Source organism: Schistocerca piceifrons, chromosome 4, assembly GCF_021461385.2.
Source record: "Schistocerca piceifrons isolate TAMUIC-IGC-003096 chromosome 4, iqSchPice1.1, whole genome shotgun sequence".
NCBI classification, from domain to species: domain Eukaryota; kingdom Metazoa; phylum Arthropoda; class Insecta; order Orthoptera; family Acrididae; genus Schistocerca; species Schistocerca piceifrons.
In genome coordinates, this window is record NC_060141.1 from 38,031,891 (window position 1) to 38,051,530 (window position 19,640).

Below are 19,640 nucleotides of genomic sequence, written 5' to 3' on the forward strand. Positions count from 1 at the left end.
GACGATTCCGACGAATGATTTGACCACCCAGACCACCCTACGTGAATCTAATCGAACATTTATGAGATATAATCGGTCAGTTCGTATACAAAATCCTGAACAGGCAACGCTTTCGCAATTGTGGACCGCTATAGAGGCAGTATGGCTCAATATTTCTGCAGGGGGCTTCCAAAGACGTGTTGGGCCAATGCGGCGCCGAGATGCTGCACTGTGCCGAGTGATTTAAATAAGTTTGCCACTTCATCTACCTGCAGTGAAATTACATTAGGTGTTCCACAGGGTTCATTCATGGGTCCCCTTCTGATTTTGATATATGTGAACGACCTGCCTTCCTATCTGAAACAGGAAGCTGAACTGACACAGTCTGCTGATGGTACAAGCATCATTATTAATCTAGTAAAAGAAAGTCCAATTGAAAATGACACAAATAAGCTCTTTGGAAAAGTCATTAATTGGTTTTCTTGCTCTAAACTTTGAAAAAACACGGTACATCCAATTTTCTGCTGCAAAAAGTACAGTTCCTTCAATAAATATAACACATCAACAGAAGTCAGTAGACAGGTAGAGCATACTAAGTTTTTGAGTGTACACATAGATGAGAATCTTAATTGGAAAATTGATATTTTGGATCTTCTAAAGCTACTAGGTTCAGCAACTTTTGCAATCAGAATAATTGCCAATTTTGAGAATATAGAAATTAGTAAGCTAACATACTTTGCATCATACTTTCACTCTGTGATTTCATACGGAATAATATTTTGGGGTAACTCAACATTTAGACCAAAAGTATTCACTGCTCAAAAGAAAGTGGGTTTCATAGTCACACATCTTGTAGGCATCTTTTTAAAAGACGTGGAATTCTTACAACAGCCGCACAGTACATTTACTCACTAATGAAATTTGTTCTGAACAACATGGACCAGTTTAAAAACAACAGTGACATTCATGATTATAATACCAGAAAAAAGAAAGACTTACACTATCCTTTACTCAACCTATCTTTGGCACAGAAAGGGGTAAAATATACTGCTATAAGAATTTTCCACAAATTACCAGATGAAATAAAATGTGTGACAGACAGCAGTAATAGCTTCAAAAATAAATTGAAATCATATCTACTTGACAACTTCTATACCATAGATGAGGTCTTGAATAGGAATAAATAAATCTATAAATATAGTATACGGATTTTGTTGCATTTAAGGGAATGGGGCAAATAACAGAAATATTAATCTTTAACTCTGTATTGTAATATATATAATAGTTTCATACGTGCATTTCTTGTGCACTTGACACGTTCCACATCATAACGGCCACCGTACCGTGCGATTGATCAGTGGAACACGCAACCATCTAACAAAAGGAGGTCCGACACGACATTATGGGGTATGCCATGACTTTGGTCACCTCTGTGTGAAGCCGGCCTCCAGTGTCCCGCAGCCGGCCGGAGTGGCCGAGCGGTTCTAGGCGCTACAGCCTGGAGCCGCGCGACCGCTGCGGTCGCAGGTTCGAATCCTGCCTCGGGCATGGCTGTGTGTGATGTCCTTAGGTTAGTCAGGTTTAAGTAGTTCTAAGTTCTAGGGGACTGATGACCTTAGCAGTTAAGTCCCATAGTGCTCAGAGCCATTCCAGTGTCCCGCGCAGCTTGCTCGCACAGTGGCACCACTTTTGAAAGTTGTTGTAGCTCGAAGACAACGTGCGTCCTCTTGTGTTGCAGAGCGGAGAATGGCTGCAGCTGAAGCTGCTGGAGGCGGCGCCGGACCTCACCAAGTTGGGCGCCGACCTGCGGGAGGCCGAGGAGCTGCGGGCGGCGCACGCCGAGGTCCTGCGCCAGCTGCAGGTCGGTACAGCGCCTCTAGCCGCCAAGTTCAGTGGATAGAGCTCAGCCAGCATTCTGTAAGGCGTGGGCCTGGAAAAAGCGTGAAAAATGCCAAAAAGGACAGACAAACAAGTAGACAGATTTCTTTCAGTACTTTATCGCTGTACATAATAAGTAGCTTAGTTATTTACTACATAAAGTTGCATGATCCCCTCGCTTGTAAACTGACCCTGTTATTACTCAGCTTAGCCGCGAGTCCGTAGAGGGTGGTATATGTGACGTACAGTATAACTGGTCAGCATTTCCACCCGGAATTTGCGAGTGTAAGTCGAACCTTCCTCGATCCGCCTTGGTGGGTCGTGTCGTCGGATTTCCTCCTACCTGTGCGCGGTGCAGCTCTCGTAAATGTCGTCCCTTGCAGATTCTTCATTGGCGCATTGGATCTCTCTGTCGGTGGAAGCTAATTATCTGAAATTGCTGTCGATCAACTTTGGGGTATCTATTTACTCGAAATTAACATTCAGAATGCCGTAACATCACTTTTATTCCTATTAGATCAATAATGAAATACTCATGTCACAAACTACCTGTAACCGAGAGCATGGTTACCATCGAACAAGACAGGAACAGGCCTTAACGCCGACTACCGACTTCGGCGCGCAGTCCATATCTCTTACTAGTTTCTTCACAGTTCGTGGATTTCCGATGAAGTTCGTACTTACTAACATATGCATTTGTTAATGAACGCTTGTGAATTTTAACGAGGCAAAATTATGATAAATAGTTTTAAACATCCAGAGGCTCCTCCTAGTATTCATGTTGTCATAAATGACTTTAATTATTAAATATAAATAAACAAAATCGGTGACTTTGGCGCTAAGATGGCGGTACTTCCCGTCATGTATATTTCCCTGGCTGACGCTTGTTGCTACGGTCCAGCGCCGAGCCCCAGCACACTACGCGCGACATACGATCGCTTCGTCACCTAGCCAGCCAGCGTGGGAAATGCTCTCAGACTCGTGGCCGGCTACGGACTACAGCACTTCCCAACTATCGTGAATACATCAATGAGAGACAATAATTTATTAAAACTGGTAAAATGTCTCCCTCACCAAAGAGGCAGCTTACAGGGTCCAGAACGAGCTTTCACTCTGCAGCAGAGTGGGAGCTGATTTGAGCCATCTTAGCGGATTAAGGCTGCGTCCGAGGCGGCGGCTCGAGCCTAGGAATGCACTGCCGACTGAGCTGTCCAGTCACTGCTCACAACATCCCACCGGAATCTGGCAGGAAGTTTCAGTTTCGCCCACACTCCGTTGAAAAGTAAAAATTTACTCTGGAAAAAATTCCGTTGGCTATGGCTAAGCCAGGCGCGCTAGGCCCGTAAGGTGCGCTGGAGAACTTCTGTGAGGTTTGGAAATTAGGAAGAGAGGCGCTGGCTAGAGTAACGCTGTGACGGCGCAACGTGAATCGTCCACGGATAGTTCAGTCCGATGTTTTAGAAGAGCAGGCTCGCTGTTATAAAAGATAAATCTTGGTTGTCCTAGAAGAGGTTAGCTATCGACAGGGAACCTTTGTTGCTTGCTAGAGAAGCTTTGTTTGTTTCAGAAGAGAAGTCTTCTTTGCCTTAGATGAGTCAGTTCTCTTGTTTTAACACTAGAACGGCAAGGGGTCAAAATGACCCCTGTCATACTTTTTTCGTTCATTGCCATATCCAGTTTATTTACTTCATTAATGAAATTACAAGACTTTTTCTAATTTTTTCTCCTCTTTTTGAAGATGTTTTAGTATTTACTAAATATTTTAATTTTCTTCGCCATTTCATTCACTATACTTGCAACAGTGGAAGGGGTCAATTTGACCCCACTACAATTTCTTTTCTTAATATAAGTAAATTGTCCAACAATACAGTGGCAACAGTATGCAGTAACGGACATCAGTTGTTCCTCATTGTTACAACTTGGCACGTGTAAATTACAATCCGCCACACAGTGTCACTCAGGCATAGAGATGGGTCGAACTCGTTCATTCCCGTGAACTACTTCATCCATTTCACTCTTTGCCGTGAAGCGTTCAAATGAAGTAGTTCATTCATGAAGTACGGAAGCCTGGCGAAGTTGCCCAGTTCGCCGCTCAGCTCGCTTCGCCTCGCTCGTATAATAAAGCTTCGTAATACTTCATAATTTTACCAACAGATGGCCGAACTATGAAGTAACGTCCACGCAACGTTTTGCGTCTTACAGCGTCTGAGTTAACTTAAATACAGCATGGTCGAAGGGGACAAAGGAAAGGTAAATAGAGAAGCCTGTCACATATAAAGAAGGTATTACGTTTAACCTTGCTCGACATTTTCTCATGAAGCGCCAAAAAGAGTCTTCATCTGCCAAGTGAAACCTTATTTGTTGTATTTATGGACTGAAAACTAGGGCTACTAACGAAATTCAGTCCAATTTTATGTTCCTTTTAAAATTTAATCCAAAATAGAATGAGTATGTTTACCACTATCACAAAGTCTATATACCTACGTTAAGTAATTATTCAGAAGTTTTCCTGTAGATTTTATTTTTGTTGAGAATAATAACCCTCTAAATTCAAAACGTAAACTGTCACCTGTAGTCATTGGTATAATTTCACGTAAAATCCCTCTTTATATTATTCGGAAAGCAATTTTTGTGTGTGTTCACGCTTATACAATGGCTAGCAACTCGCGATCGCGTAGAAGTAGTGAAATTTGGGGTTTCTTCGCTGATTTAGGTGATGGGAAAGCAAAGTGAAACTGTTGTTGTCAGTGTATTTCACCGCGCGATTCGTCGACAGGCAGTAAAGGGAGGACTGAAGTGAAGGGAGAATGAGTGACGTAGCGCCAATGTAGTGGGAGAGGGAGAGGGGAAGAGAGTGAGTGAACGAACTAGAAAAATAGTGTGGAGTGTGCTATCTGTGGGGAGTTTGAAGTACCAGTTCATTGAAATTGAGTGGTTAGTTCACACTTCACCGGAGTGAAGCGTTCATTTGAACGACTCATTCACGAGCTCCCCATCACTACTCAGGCAGTCTTTGTCCGTGAAACACGTTTGCGAACATATGTCGTCAGGATGGACTTTCTGATGAAGAAGTGTTACATCTCTTAGAAAAATCCGAAGTTGAATCGGAAATTGACTTCACTGATGAAGATATTGATTATGTACCCGACACAAGTGAGGGGCGATTAGTGGAAGAGGATTCAGATGCTGATCAATCATAACCTCTTTCACCACAGCAGGTACAGATGGAAGCGTCGACAATGTAAAGGATGGAACCGCGTGGAAGATAGGAAATTATTCATCTTCTGGAATGCGGTCAGCTGAAGGAGAGACGAGATCCTACTGCTTTTGCTTGCCAACGAGTAGACAGCTCTGCCATCAGTGCGTTCCGTCTTATTTTTCATGAAGAAATGGTACGTCTCATGAGGAAATACATGGAATCATATGCTCAAAAAGTACTAAAAACAATTACTGAACTTTGTCACTTGTCAAACTGGAGAAACTCATATCCATCATTTGCATTCGGGGTGTATTGTTCAGAGAAGGTATGTCTGTGGATAAAATTACCCATAAATATACTGCGAAGGTTGCATGTAGCATATGGCGAATGCCTACCTTCTACAACATACTGGACACGGCTGCAATAAATGCACGGGTCATCTTAACATAGTAACGAACAAGAAAATGGAAAGGAAGAAGTTCATACTTCAACTGGCAAATGAACTCAAGGGAACGAAAGAGCAAAAACATCAGGCAAAGGAAGAGCATATGGGACTGAAATCACCTAGAAAGCGGAGGAAGTGCCAAATCAGCCTCTGCAAAGGCAACAATACCAGCAGAAATTGTGTAAAGTGCCACAAAACCGCGTGGGGAAAATGTGCACGTAAAACATCTATGCTAAGTGAGTCTAGCAGCTTCGAATGACTTGAGTGAAAACTAATACAGAGTTGTTTGTAAAACACATGTGAGAGTAAAATGGACCAAATATACTAAATGTGTCTAGAAGGTTGTATGAATAGTTAATAAATTAAAATCTGTAGTTAAGAAACTTGTAAGCATTGCAACAATAAATCTGTGTGATACATTGTTGTTCAAATAAATTAGTAGTTATTATTTATAATTGTAAATAACTGTTGTGATCACTAGGGATAAAGTATGGATTAACAAACACTAAAAAAAGTACTTGTTTAAGTCAAATATGAAAATATTTTGTGTGGGGGCAAAATGATCACTTTCCGCTGTTTTAGTAAACTCCGCTGTTCTAATGTTAAAGGGGAAATATCCTTTTTGTACAAGAGGAAGGGAGGTTTGTTTCAGAAGAGGTGCCTTGTTTGTTCTAGTAGAAGTAGTAATGTTCCCTTTAGAAAATGAGTTTAGCTTCTTAATTTGTTCTCCGAGAGGAAATTGGTTTATTTTTAAAGAGGAGCCTCGTTGTCTCAAGAGAGAAGTCTTACTTCCTCTAGAAGAGGAGCCTTGTTTGCATCAGAAGAAGTGTCTTGAATCTTTTACAAGGTGTCCTTCTTTTGTGTAAAAGAGACTTGTTTGTTTTAGCCAAAGAGTCTTCTTTGTTACAGAAGAGAAGCTGTTTCCTTCGGAGGAAAACCTCTGTCTGTATTAGAAGAGCTGCGTCGTGTGTGTTTCAAAAAGTAGCCTTGTTTTAAATTTTGAAGAATAATTGTGGATGTTACATTACATGTTATGGCTTAACTTAACGTTGAATATTATAGCGTGAGAGACGTAGTCATTGAATGCATTTGTAGAGAGAGACAGGATGGGCTACAAGGAGAGAGGGGAAGCCAAAAAATTAAAGTCGGTAGAACGTTTACTAGTGAGAGGTAAAGTGAAGTTCCGGTGTAGCATACATTTTCAATCTTCCAAGTAATCTAACTTTACAAGTTGTTACAAAATATTTCGTAATTCTACTCGTTCTTTATACTGTTTCCGCTCATTTTTTAAACATTTCGAAACCAGGGCCGCAGTTGCTACATCTCGATTAGTAACGACCATTATAAGGAAGAAAAGAAGGTCTGAAGCTCGATGAGTGAGAAAACTCTATAAACGTTACTAAATTTCCCCATTTCCATGATCGTATTTGTTATCATCTCGATGTCTGTTTTCGGAGGTCATGCAAACCGCACAAAATCCTGAACGCTTATCCAGATTCCATTGTGCTATGTACGGCGTGACATCGCCGAATGTACGTCGCAGAAGATCCCAAACGTGGGAGGTCCTTGTTGTGCTCTAGCTCACTAATAACCTACTATTTGCAACTTTAGTAAATCATAAAACGAATCGAAAAGCTAAAAGATAGCAGAAACAGCAAAACTAACATGCAAATGTCGTCAGAGTTATCGCAGTCACTGAGGTTCAAAAACGGTTCAAATGGCTCTGAGCACTAAGGGAATTAACATCTCAGGTCATCAGTCCCCCAGAGCTTAGAACTACTTAAACCAAACTAACCTAAGGACATCACAGACATCCATGCCCGAGGCAGTAATCGAACCTGCGACCGGTAGCAGTCGAGCGGTTCCGGACTGAAGCGCCTAGAACTGCTTGGCCATTTCGGACGGCAGTCACTGAGCTGTCGAAAGACAATGCTCCCGACGTTCACCAAGCGTTGATTCAGTAACTTACATTTGCAGTCTTCACCGGACCATCCCACTACATTCGCACCACGATGTCCGTCCACAGGCTAATGACACGCTTAAACGAAAACACTGGTCGCGCCTGGACATTGTATGCGGTGCGGAAGTGGCACCAGGCGGTCGTTTGACCCTGCACCGCTGGCGTCAGCCACGACGGTCAGCCTCGTATGGACTCATCAAAGTTGGATGGGTCGACATCAAGACGTCAGAGAATGAGAGAAAGGAACTATCGTGGTTGGGTGCGCGGGTGACCACACTCTTAATGAAGTCGACCGATTTGCAGCGCGGATTCGCTAAAATGTTTACAAGGAATTGTGTTACCCGCGACCATATAACACGGCGCAAGAACAGTGGTGGTAAAAATGTCCCAACCCACACGTACCTGAGACGAATGTCATGCCCTAAATCGCTTCAGTAAATGCCGGGATGGTACCTGTGAAAGGGCTTGGCCGACTTCCTTCCCCACCCTTCCCTAATTCGATGGGACCGATGACTCCGCTGTTTGATCCTCTCTCCCGAATCAACAAACCAACCAACCCAACCCAACCAACAAACCAAAATAAAAACGACTGAAGAAGTGACTGAATGTGTGCCGTCTTTGGTGAAAGACATTAATAAAAATTCTGTTAAAAAGGTGGTTATTCTTTTCGACAAGATAAACAGCATGAAAACAGTATAAGATTTCAGTGATTAAAAAATTCGATGTTAGAGTTTTTGTTCTAGTGGGGAGGGGGGAGGGTAGGGGAAGGAGGTCTTCTATTAAATGAAAAGGAGAGTGAGGCAGAGGATACCAAAGACATTATTAGACTAGGATACATGAAGCCGATCCCGTTCCAGAATCAACAGTGTCTCTTAGCGTAGCACGGGCACAGGAGGGGAGATGGTGGGGCGACACTTTTCCTAAATGAATGTAGAGTACTGGTTGTCACCAGTACCGTTGCAATTAAGAAACTTGGGCGTAGATTTACATCGTAGACAGGGAGGGAAAAACTAAAATCTTGCATGTGCATCTGGTCGCTAATTTAAAATTTCGGTCTTACAAACGGTATATTATGCACAAAATACGTATTGTCTCGTGTAAGGACTCACGAGCCGTATAACAGAGCAGCTATTAAAAGTATTCCCGATACGAACCACACGCACGATGTATCTATTTTCACCTTATTTTCTCTGTATTTCTTGGTTAAAAAAAACTGTCGAAAACGATACAAGTCAGTGAACTACTGGAAATACTTTACAATGTAGAATAGTTTTGGACTGGAAATCAAAATTGTGTTACTACCCAGTGACAAAGTGAGCTTATTACAAACTTGTATTACCATAATAATACAAGAGGTTTTATTTTAAGTCGTGCAGTTTGATATCAGAGATGACAAGTCGCACCGTAAGTAACTCAGACACAGACCGGACTGATCCTGAACGACGAGCTCGCTCCTTTTCCTGGTATTTTCCATAAATGATGGGGGAATAAAACGTTGGTAGTTGGCTTCGGTTGGCACTACTGTTTTATGTTAATCCATCACCTACCTCTGAATAATTCTTCTGGTAGAATGTTCAGAAATTCCGGTCCATTGGCTGAGACCAGGCGCGGCGGCAAAGTTGAGACACTGGGTTCGCATTCGGGACATCCAGGTGTAGGTTTTCCTTAGTTTCCGTACATTGGTGAACGTAAATGCTGAGCTAGTTTATTTTAATAGGACTCGACCAATTTCCTTTCACAGTGCTGTCTATTGTGAGACTATGCTCCGCGCGACGGTCGTTAAGCCCTAAACGTCCTCCCATTTATTTACTGAGGAGAGCTATGTGCGTGGAACCCTTTCTTGACCAGTGCCTCGAATTGTAGCATCTTTTTCAGGAGAGAGTACATTTTTTGCGAGTAGCAAAGGGTTTTTATTCATATGTGTTTTTCTGTTTCCGCTATTCCCTTTCCTCCCTGTCTCCATAATTTGCTGTTAGTAACAGTTAAAAAAATAATATCTTGTGAGAATCATAAAATATTCTGGTCTGTGTACAGTCCTGTAGGATTCTTCCTGAGTGAGAGCAGACAGCCGTAATTTGTGCGTGACCAAGCGAAAGGATCTTGCTCAAATCTTAGCACAATGTGTGACCACATCCATACTACTCATGTTGCGAGTAGCTGTTATTGTACCACTATTAAGAATATTTTCCATTCAAGCAATGTAAGAGTGTTTTTCTGCCGGCCGCTGTGGCCGAGCGGTTCTAGGCACTTCAGTCCGGAACCGCATTGCTGCTACAGTCGCAGGTTCGAATCCTGCCTCGGGCATGGATGTGTGTGATGTCCTTAGGTTAGTTTGGTTTAAGTAGTTCTTAGTTCTAGAGGACTGATGACCTCACATGTTAAGTCCCATAGTGCTTAGAGCCATTTGAACCATTTTGACTTTTTTCTTGTTTCTGTGCGAAGTGTTAATATCATCAGACCGGTGCAGGAGTGATGTGTAGGGCACCGAAGGATTGTGTTAGATTAGCTGCTTAAAAGCACTTCCTGATTTTCTTTGAGCATATTTTGACAGGACAGTTGCCGCGTTACCTTCAGTGGCGGCCAGTTTACATTCCACAGCATTTCCACGACACTCTACCGTGACTCAGAAAAATACCGTGACCGCTCCTGCCGCTCTCTATGTGTATACACGATGTCCTATTTTTGTCTAACCTAATACGGATTCCGTACAGTGAATGCAGTCTCACTTATTGACCTCAAAATGATTTATCTTTAGCGGACAAACTGTTGTTTCCCAGAATTCTGCGGATAAATCACAAGCCACTTATCTTACCTTTAAGTAAAACTATGAGGTGATGGTTTTCGTGTTAACGCGCGTTGTTGTTCCTAGCTATTTACATTACAAGATTAATACCAGGTGTAACTAGTCAATCCTGTGGTAAAATACTACATTTTAACCAGTATCTTTATATTTCATTACGTTTCGAAGAATTTGGCAATATATTCAGCATGACGATCCTTGTCTAGGCTCTGATTGGGAGTGTGTACTTGATAGGTGGCATGAGCCCCCTCTCATATTTCTATCTTACGATTTTCGTCTCTAATAGCATGCGGTGAAAAGTTGCTATTCCTTCACACGCGGACTTCCCACGCAGCGTCTCTCGTCACCCAGGTGGTCCGGTGACAGGCGGGCTCTGCGGATCTCGAGAGGGTTAAGCCGACGAGTGTGAGGGAGTCGAGTGAATGCTTTCCAGACGCCGACATTGTCAAAAGACACGCCCGGAGGGGCCTGAAGTAGCGGCTGGGCTAGAGGTTCCGTTACTTCGCAGAAACTTAGCGAAAACACTTTCTGGCGGGCTACCAGCGAGGCGTGGGAATGACTTGTGTACCCGGGCAGTTGTGGCGGGAAAATTCCCGCGCTTTCTGCAAAGTAGTAACTGTGATTGGCTTGCTCAGGGCATAGCTCCGTGACGTAGCAAAATCAGCGCAGAAATTGGCGCCAAGAATCTCTATTGGTGGAATGGTAGTGATCCGGCAATGGAGTGGAATTTTCCTCCGGTTTTCGAGTTTCTGATTGGAACGTTTAACCACGGCCACTGTCGTGGGGGCGGGAATGTTCTGTGTTCGGCCTGTACGGGTGCTCAGAGTAGTCGGCTCTAGCCTTTCGGTCGAGGACGTCGAAGCAACCAGCCATCGCCTCCGGTACACCAGATCGTGTTCTGGCAGTTAAGAAGACAGTTTGGTAATGTATGTCCACAGCACCGGCAGATAGGGATTTTCCTAGGTGATAATCAGAGCTCAGCAGAGCGCGCCTGTTCGTCTTTTTCTAACTTTGTTCTGTCTTGAGTAGCAGCAATTAATGTTGGGTTAGCTGTGTGTCTCTCTTTAAGATTTGAGTGGCAAGGAATTGGCTCCACATACCACTTCATCATAAACCTCACAATCTAGTTTAGGGACAACTTCACCTTCACAGCGTTTGTTTGAGTATCCAATTTGAGCCAATTTGATGTATTATAAATGTTTCATGTGTTTTTGTTTATTATTTTGTGTTTAGTCTTAATAAATCACATTGTTATTTTGGACAGAACTTTCATTCTGTTAATTGATAGAGCAACCCATCATTTCTCACTACGTTAATGAAACCTTCCTTTATTTAACTTATTTATCAAATTAAATTATTGCAGGTGCCAAACTCTTTTCTACTCCACTTGCAGGGTTGATTACAGTCAGTTCGCGTATATTTTTTAATCCTTGTGCAACATCAAAAGTCGGAGTTAGAATAGGGGGGGGGGGGGGGGCTTAGAGCATCATTTACATATGTAGATTCTAGAATTTAGTGTTAAATACACTGCTAGCCCCGGCACCTCGCATACTTTTCATTGAGTAACAGTACCTAACTGCTTGCAAATAATGGTTCGCCCACTAGAATAGCGGTATCGCAAGCCAGCATTATTCGTCATCTCAACAATGTACAAAAAATTGAAAATCACAAAAATAGCAATAACTTTTGTTTTTGAGGCAACTCTTTCGCAGTCGCAATTTTTCAAGTAATATGGGGGGTTATGCCGTCCTTGGTGACAGTATAAAGTCTTACTTGGCCACACATACACGTAAGTCAGGACACATCACCTTTTCCTCCCCCTTCACAAACTGCCACATAGAAGAAAAAAACTTATAGGAAAACGCATGGAAATAATGTAAGGAACCAAGAAACATGAGTACTAAACAAGTAATTTCTAACAAGAAAACTGTGTTGTGGTGTCGGTATCACAGTGGCCACTGATGATGCTTCTAAATAAAGCGAAACGCATTCGCTCGAAATAAGACTATAGATCGCAAAGACGGCATAACCCCTATGTTAGATATAACTCGTTTTACTGAAGCGTAGGATGTATTTCGGATCAAGGAGTGCGTGATGTGATGGTGTCGTTAACACAACTGATACGAAACTGCCGAAACTAGCACTTGCTAACAAGCGGTCTTGCCGCCAGTCTGCGCCGTCTGTACTCGGCAAATGTCGAACGTCAGCTGCGGAACTGACACAAAGCAGCCGAAGTTGTCGAGTTGCTTGAATGATATCCAGCCAAACGCGACTGCTGGCCATTGGCAGATTGTGAGCAGAACAAACTCGGACCAAGACGCCAGATGGGTAATCCTCGCCATAACAATTATTAATATCTTGCCTGCGTAAATGGAAACAAATATAATTACCTCGCCTTTCGGTTGTTATTGGAACAGGAATAATTGCGAGCATACAAGAGCAATAACACAGTTAGTGTTCCTTGCAGTCTATGTTTTTCAGACTCTTCTATTAGCTCACAAAGCGTTTTGCTGAGACAGTTTATAACTGTTATCGGTGTCAACTTCACGTTCGTTGTCCCGTAATCGTCACAGAAGCAACACACGTCACACCCATCAGTTCCATCCGTCGGAATTTTGGGAGCGGGGACTGAAGGAGAGAAAGCGCCCAGCTTTTCTTGCTGGAGGTCGACGTCCAAGAGAAGACGAAGTCGTTCAGATGAACAAACACAGCTCGTGTGCAGTGAGTAGTCGCAGAAGCGCCACCCGACCTGGTGGAGAGACGGTGTAGTTGTAGTTCAAGAGAGAGCTCTCTTGTAGTTTTTCAGTGTTGTGAGCGGAGCTCGGCTTTTTCGCAGGCCAGCTGCGTTCCGGTAGCCGCGTGCTGACTCATCGTCAGCTCTCACCAGCTCCTTTCCCCCGTGTCCCGCCGCCTTCATTCACAGCTGACTCCCTTCTTTGCCAGCATACACTGCATACTGAATTCTCGCGGTCTCACCAACACCAGCTACGTTCCCAGCGTATCTTCCGTATTCCAGCGATTCGACGTAACATCGTTCGGCTCACACGAATTCCGCAACTTCTGCACTGGAACTTTGGAAGTCACTCGAAACTGCCCTTACCACCGGTAAAAAAACTCTCAACTTCTACCTGATCAATAACCCAATCCCACAACTTCTCCCCCTTGTTATGGAGAGCCGGCCGAGGTGGCCGAGTGGTTGTAGGCGCTACAGTCTGGAACCGCGCGATCGCTACGGTCGCAGGTTCGAATCCTGCCTCGGGCATGGATGTGTGAGATGTCCTTAGGTTAGTTAGGTTTAAGTAGTTCTAGGGAACTGATGACCTTAGAACTTTAGTCCCATAGTGCTCAGAGCCATTTGAATAATTGATTTTGTTATGGAGAGCAATTTTGTACGAACTCAAGTCACTCAAGATACAAAAATCGAATTCTTCTTCTTCACTTCATGAAGTGGGTTTACAGCCTGTTTCATCTTCATTTAAGCCGTCTGTTCCTCGGTCGTCCAATATTTTTCTTTGATGTTGATTTATGATTGATTACTCGTCTAAGTAATCTGCCATCCCCCATACTTTTGATATGTGGTTTCCATTTTAAGCGCCCTGGCTGTATTTTTTCATATATTGAGTTCTTCCCTCGTATTGGTTTGTATCTGATCTCTGATGGTTCGTAAAACTTTCATTTCAGCCGACTATATTCTTCTTTTCATCTTAATGTGCAAGATTGGCTTTCATATGTTACAATGGGGATAACCATTACTTTTTAAAATTTTAGCTTTGTATCCTTTCTTGTATTCTCACCTAATGTTCTGTGCATTGTGCCACGTATCATTTAAAACATATTTAATTTATTAGTGATGTCGTTTTCATATTCATAACTAATGTCGCACTCTGAGAACTGAAAATGTGACACCTGTTCTACTATTACTCATCTTCCACTATGTTGGAACGTACTGTAAATTTCCTTTTGAAAGACATTCCTTCAGATTTTTTCTGAACTTTCAGATGATAGTTCTTACATATTTGATATAGACGATGTTTTGCAAACTAGAGTTTATTTTATGTCTTTTGAATAACTATTTGGTCATCGGCCAAGAGCAGAGTATTTACGTCCGTGTCTCCTGGTATTAATTTGACACCCTGTTTCACTTCCTTTTACCATCGTCTAGCAACATCATCTAAGTATACACTGAATATGGTAGGAGAAAGGCCGTTGTCTTTCACGTTTGTCGCACTCCTCTGTTGATCTTTATTCGTCCTGCCTCCTTTTTCCTTGTATTTATTACAATTTGTGAGTGCCGATAGGCTACAAACTCCTTATTACTTGTATTAAATTTCTCGATACGTTCATTTTTCACGATACTCCACTGGACTCGCATTCGGGAGGACGACGGTTCAATCCCGCGTCCGGCCATCCTGATTTAGGTTTTCCGTGATTTCCCTAAATCGCTCCAGGCAAATGCCGGGATGGTTCCTTTCAAAGGGCACGACCGAGTTCCTTCCCCGTCCTTCCCTAACCCGATGAGACCGATGACCTCGCTGTCTGGTCTCCTTCCTCAAAACCAACCAACCAACCACGATACTCCAAAGCTTATTCCTGTTCACTCTATCGAAAGACTTTTCATAATCAATGAATGCGGTGTGACACACCATGTATTCCCATCGTTTTTCAGTAAAGTGTCGTACTGTAGTTCGTACTGTAGTTGCACTGTCATTACAAGATGTCTGTTTCAAAAGCCATTTTGAACCTTCTACACCGGTGCACCAAACTTTTTGAATTTGTACGTCACATTTTTTATTCGATATTCGACTTTTGCTCGTCAAGACCTGTTCAAAAACGCATTACTGCGTAGCCTTCATGTAAATACGACGTTATTACACTGAAGCGCCAAAGAAAGTTGTCTAGCCATGTGTATTCAAATACAGAGATATGTAAGCAGACAGAATACGGCGCTGCAGTCGGCAACACCTACGGGAGACAACAAGTGTCTTCGTGCAGTTGCTACTGCTGCTACAATAGCAGGTTATCAAGATTTAAGTGAGTTTGAACGTGGTGTTATAGTTAGGGCACGAGCGACGGGACACAGCATCTCCGAGGTAGGGATGGACTGGGGTTTTCCCGTACGACCATTTCACGAATGTACCCTGAATATCAGGAGCGCTGTAAAACATCAAATCTCTGATATCACTGCACCCGAAAAAGATACTGCAAGAACGGGACCAACGACGACTGAAGAGAATCGTTCAAGGTGAGAGAAGTGCAACTCTTCCGGAATTCCTGCAGATTTCAGTGCTGGGCCATCAACAAGTGTCAGCGTGCGAGCCATTCAACGAAACATCATCGATATGGGCTTTCGGAGCCGAAGACCCACTCATGTACCCTTGATGACTGCACGAGACTAAGCTTTACGCTTCGCCTGGGTCTGTCAACACCATTGGTCTGGAAACATGTTGCCTGGTCGGAAGAGTCTCGTTTCGAATTGTATCGAGTGGGTGGACTCGTACGGTTATGGAGACAACGTCATGAATCCATGGACCCTGCATGTCAGAAGGGAACTGTTCAAGCTGGTGGAGACTCTGTAATGGTGTTGGGCATTTGTAGTTGTAGTGATATGGCACCCCTGATACGCCTAGATATGACTCTGACAGGTGACACATACACAAGCATCCTGTCTGATCAGCTTCATCATGTCCATTGTGCATTCCGACGGACTTGGGCAATTCCAGCAGGACAATGCGACACTCCACACGTCCAGAATTGCTACAGAGAGGCTCCAGGAACACTCTTCCGTGTTTAAACTTGTCCACGGGCCATCAAAGTATCCAGACATGAGCATATCTGGGATGCCTTGCAACGTTCTGTTCAGAAGAGATCTCCATGCCCTAAAGGATTCGTGGTGTCAAAATGGCTCTGAGCACTATGCGACTTAACTTCTGAGGTCATCAGTCGCCTAGAACTTATAACTAATTAAACCTAACTAAGTTAAGGACATCACACACACCCATGCCCGAGGCAGGATTCGAACCTGCAACCGTAGCGGTCGCTCGGTTCCAGACTGTAGAGTCGTGGTGTCAATTCCCTTCAGCACTACTTCAGACATTAGTCGAGTCGTGCTGCGGCACTTCTGCGTGCTCGCGGGGGCCCTACACGATATTAAACTGGTGTACCAGTTTCTTTGGCTCTTCAGTGTAAAAACGTAACAGAAAACTTACTTTTACTCTCCTATAATAGCAAATCGTTCGTGTGCCCGGGGTAATATAACTCGTCCGCTATCTGGAGTTGATAGTAAAGAAATGGAAAGACAAGGAAAATGTACAGCGGTGATTCGTTGCATCGGTGAACACAATGCGACTCCATTCGTCAGTGGTCGCGACACCAGTCCAGACGCAGCCGTTTGTGTTGTGTTGTGTTAACGGCAGCCTACGTATGGGACGGTAATTCCCTAGTCAGGCTGCTGCAGCTCTTTGCCGACGGCACGTTAAACACTAATCTCGTCCTCCGCCTCCAACCAACGGTGCGAGATGACACAAAGTGCTGCAGGCTGCCCATTACCCGTTCTGGTGTGGCACGCGCAGATGTGGAGAGGTGACGATGGGCCTCGTGCGCAGTTCGGCAGCTCTGCCACGATGTAGTCACACGTGATCAACCGAAACCTTGTCTGCCCTCTCACGTTCCCGTGCTGCGGCACCGTCTCATCCGAAGTGACCAACAAATATGGGAGCCGCACGATTCGACCATCCGGTCAAATGCAGGCACGGTAAAGCCCCTTTCAAACTCTGTCAGGACGTGATAAAGCTGTGTTACACCAGCATGCGGCATCTCTCTGCCCTTCGCAGTAATTACGCAACGTATGACGCTGCTCACGGCCCTTATGTTCACCAACAGGCCTGGTAGCTAGTGGTGGGCAGGAAATCGCGTATCTGTTAGAAATCACAGTCACTGAGAAGTCACAGATATCACAGTAGCAACTTTACAGAATCTAACTGCGATTTCAGTCACAGTTAGCAGTCGCAAGTAGTATTTCGTATTCAAAGACGTGAGCCATCTATTGGTCGAATTTAGCACTGCTTTCTGCGATTTCAGTGACAAGTCGCAACTAAGAGTCGCAAGTAGCAACTAAAAAGCGCGGTTAACAGTGGCATCTGTTGGCCTAAGTTCGTACTACGTTCATCTCTGCGGTACGCTATGGAGTCCAACTGCGATTTCCGTGACAAGTCGCAACTAAGAGTCGCAAGTAGCAACTAAAAAGCGCAGTTACCACTGCCATCTGTTGAGCAAAGTTCATACTACGCTATTCGCTACCGAGTCAAACTGCGATTTCTGTGACAAATCGCAACTAAGAGTCGCAAGTAGCAACTAAAAAGCGCAGTTAACATACTTTTCCTAGTGTCATCTGTTGACCGACGTACGTACTTCGTTATGAGAGCCTTGTGCCTCACGAGATCGATGTGCTGCATGTGCATATGAAGGGCTTATTTCAATAGTGGTACAAGTCCATTTTTGTTCATTTTGAGATACAGAGTCGTAAAGTTAAATGAGCGCTGACAAATCTGCATTTGAGATACCAGAAATATTCAAGCATATGGCTTCTTGCTAGAGATGAACCTTTATTTATGTTTGTTTGGATCACTAATTTCAGAAGCATTGTAGACAGAAAAGTGGAGGTAATGGACTTGTACCACTATTGAAATAAGCCCTTCATATTATATGACGACATGCACATTCAGCATCAGTTATGGTTGGTCAAATACTGCTGTGACTCTGAATGTATTATATTAATAAGAAGCAACATTGCCTTTTTCTTCTGAAAATATCAAGTAACGTAACAAATGTGTTTGATTCTGCTTCCAATGTGACAGTTTTGGTTAATACTCCACATGCCTACAGGACTTTGCAATGTTAACACAGCAGAACTCAGACATCTGTATAAGTGTAGAGAAATGAAAACAGTCATATGAATGCCTCACTTTTGTTCCGACACAGTTCAAGACTCAGGATAAAAGTTTTACACCTGGTGTTCAACATGGCAACTTCACACACAAGAACATTTTGCCGACACTACTGCCACCTACATAAGTAAGCTTTTACTGTGTTAATTTCAAGTAATGCACTTAACCTATTCCTGATTGAAATGGAAGATCTGTACTTCCCACTATCATGCCAACAGCTTCAAAATGCACATTGTAGACTTCTGGATGTGTTACAGGTCAGTGTCACACCAATATTGTGGAGACGGGGAGGGGGGCGGCATGTCACTCTCCAACTAGTGTTTACCAGTAAATAAGTGGCGGAAAATTACGGGTATAGGACGGCTTAAACATGTGGAAAATGAGATTTTCATTATTCACTCACTGTATTTAACATTTATTATTCCTTTAAAATCGCACAACAACTTCAATAAAACACAGTTTAATCACTCATCTGCACACTTTATTTCACAATTATGTCACTTTTAACTGCAAAATCTTCTAAGAGCTGTCTTGAATCTTCACGAGTCTCTCTCAACAGCCTTGATGTGGATAGATACGTACAGCAACCAGTAATCAGAGTCAGAACTGTGTCTGCAAAATCACAAGGATTATTAAACAATTTTTGCTGTCACTAATTACAAGTAATATAATTGACAGAGTAGATTGCTAAAATTTGCTCTAATGAAAGCCACTCAATGGGATATGGTTCACATTTGCAAGAACGATCTCACTGAAGTAATTAAGTCCATCGAAACACTTAGAAACTAACCTCTCGTCTGACGAAAACGGTCTAAAGACGCAGTGGCAATTTCTCCAGATCTGTTGACAATGATATTTTGAGTTACCACTTTACTGAGTGACTAAAATGTAGTTCGCGTACCTGTGAACATAACAATATGGTAGAATTCATTTTATAAACACGAACTATTACGCTACTGTATGGCGACTTACATATTAATTACACTATTAATATTTTCACAGTTGTTTCTTCAATACAAAATTAAAGCCAACGGAAGAACAAACGTAAAACATACTTACCAATGACAGGTTTGTTGAGATGCAATTTTCTGTGAGGACAGATGTAACTTTTTCATACGGTGGTAAGTCGCAGAAATCGCAGGAGTCACAGATATCGCAGAAGTAGCATAAGTCGCACAAATCGCAGAAGTAGCAGAAATCACAGAAGTCGCAGAAATCGCGGTAGTAGCAGAAATCACAGAAGTCGCAGAAGTAGCAGAAATCGCGGAAGTAGCAGAAATCGCAGAAATAGCAGTGGCGGAGGAATACACGACCTAGGTTCCTTAACTGCGACTCTTAACTGCGACAAATCACAGTTATGAATAACAGATACTGAAAAGTAGCATTCACAGAAATCACTGATATCGGAAAATCGCAGTTTAGCCCATCACTACTGG

General features: G+C 43.1%; 1 protein-coding gene across 2 annotated transcripts in view; it reads left to right on the forward strand.

The window, feature by feature from the left end:
* Positions 1-19,640, forward strand: part of LOC124796341 (titin) — a 1,000,763-nt gene that overhangs the window by 570,241 nt on the left and 410,882 nt on the right. For both annotated transcript variants that reach the window (XM_047260475.1, XM_047260476.1), the window contains one exon: positions 1,718-1,840. In XM_047260475.1, coding sequence (XP_047116431.1) covers positions 1,718-1,840 — 123 coding nt within the window. The remainder of the gene's footprint in view (positions 1-1,717; positions 1,841-19,640) is intronic.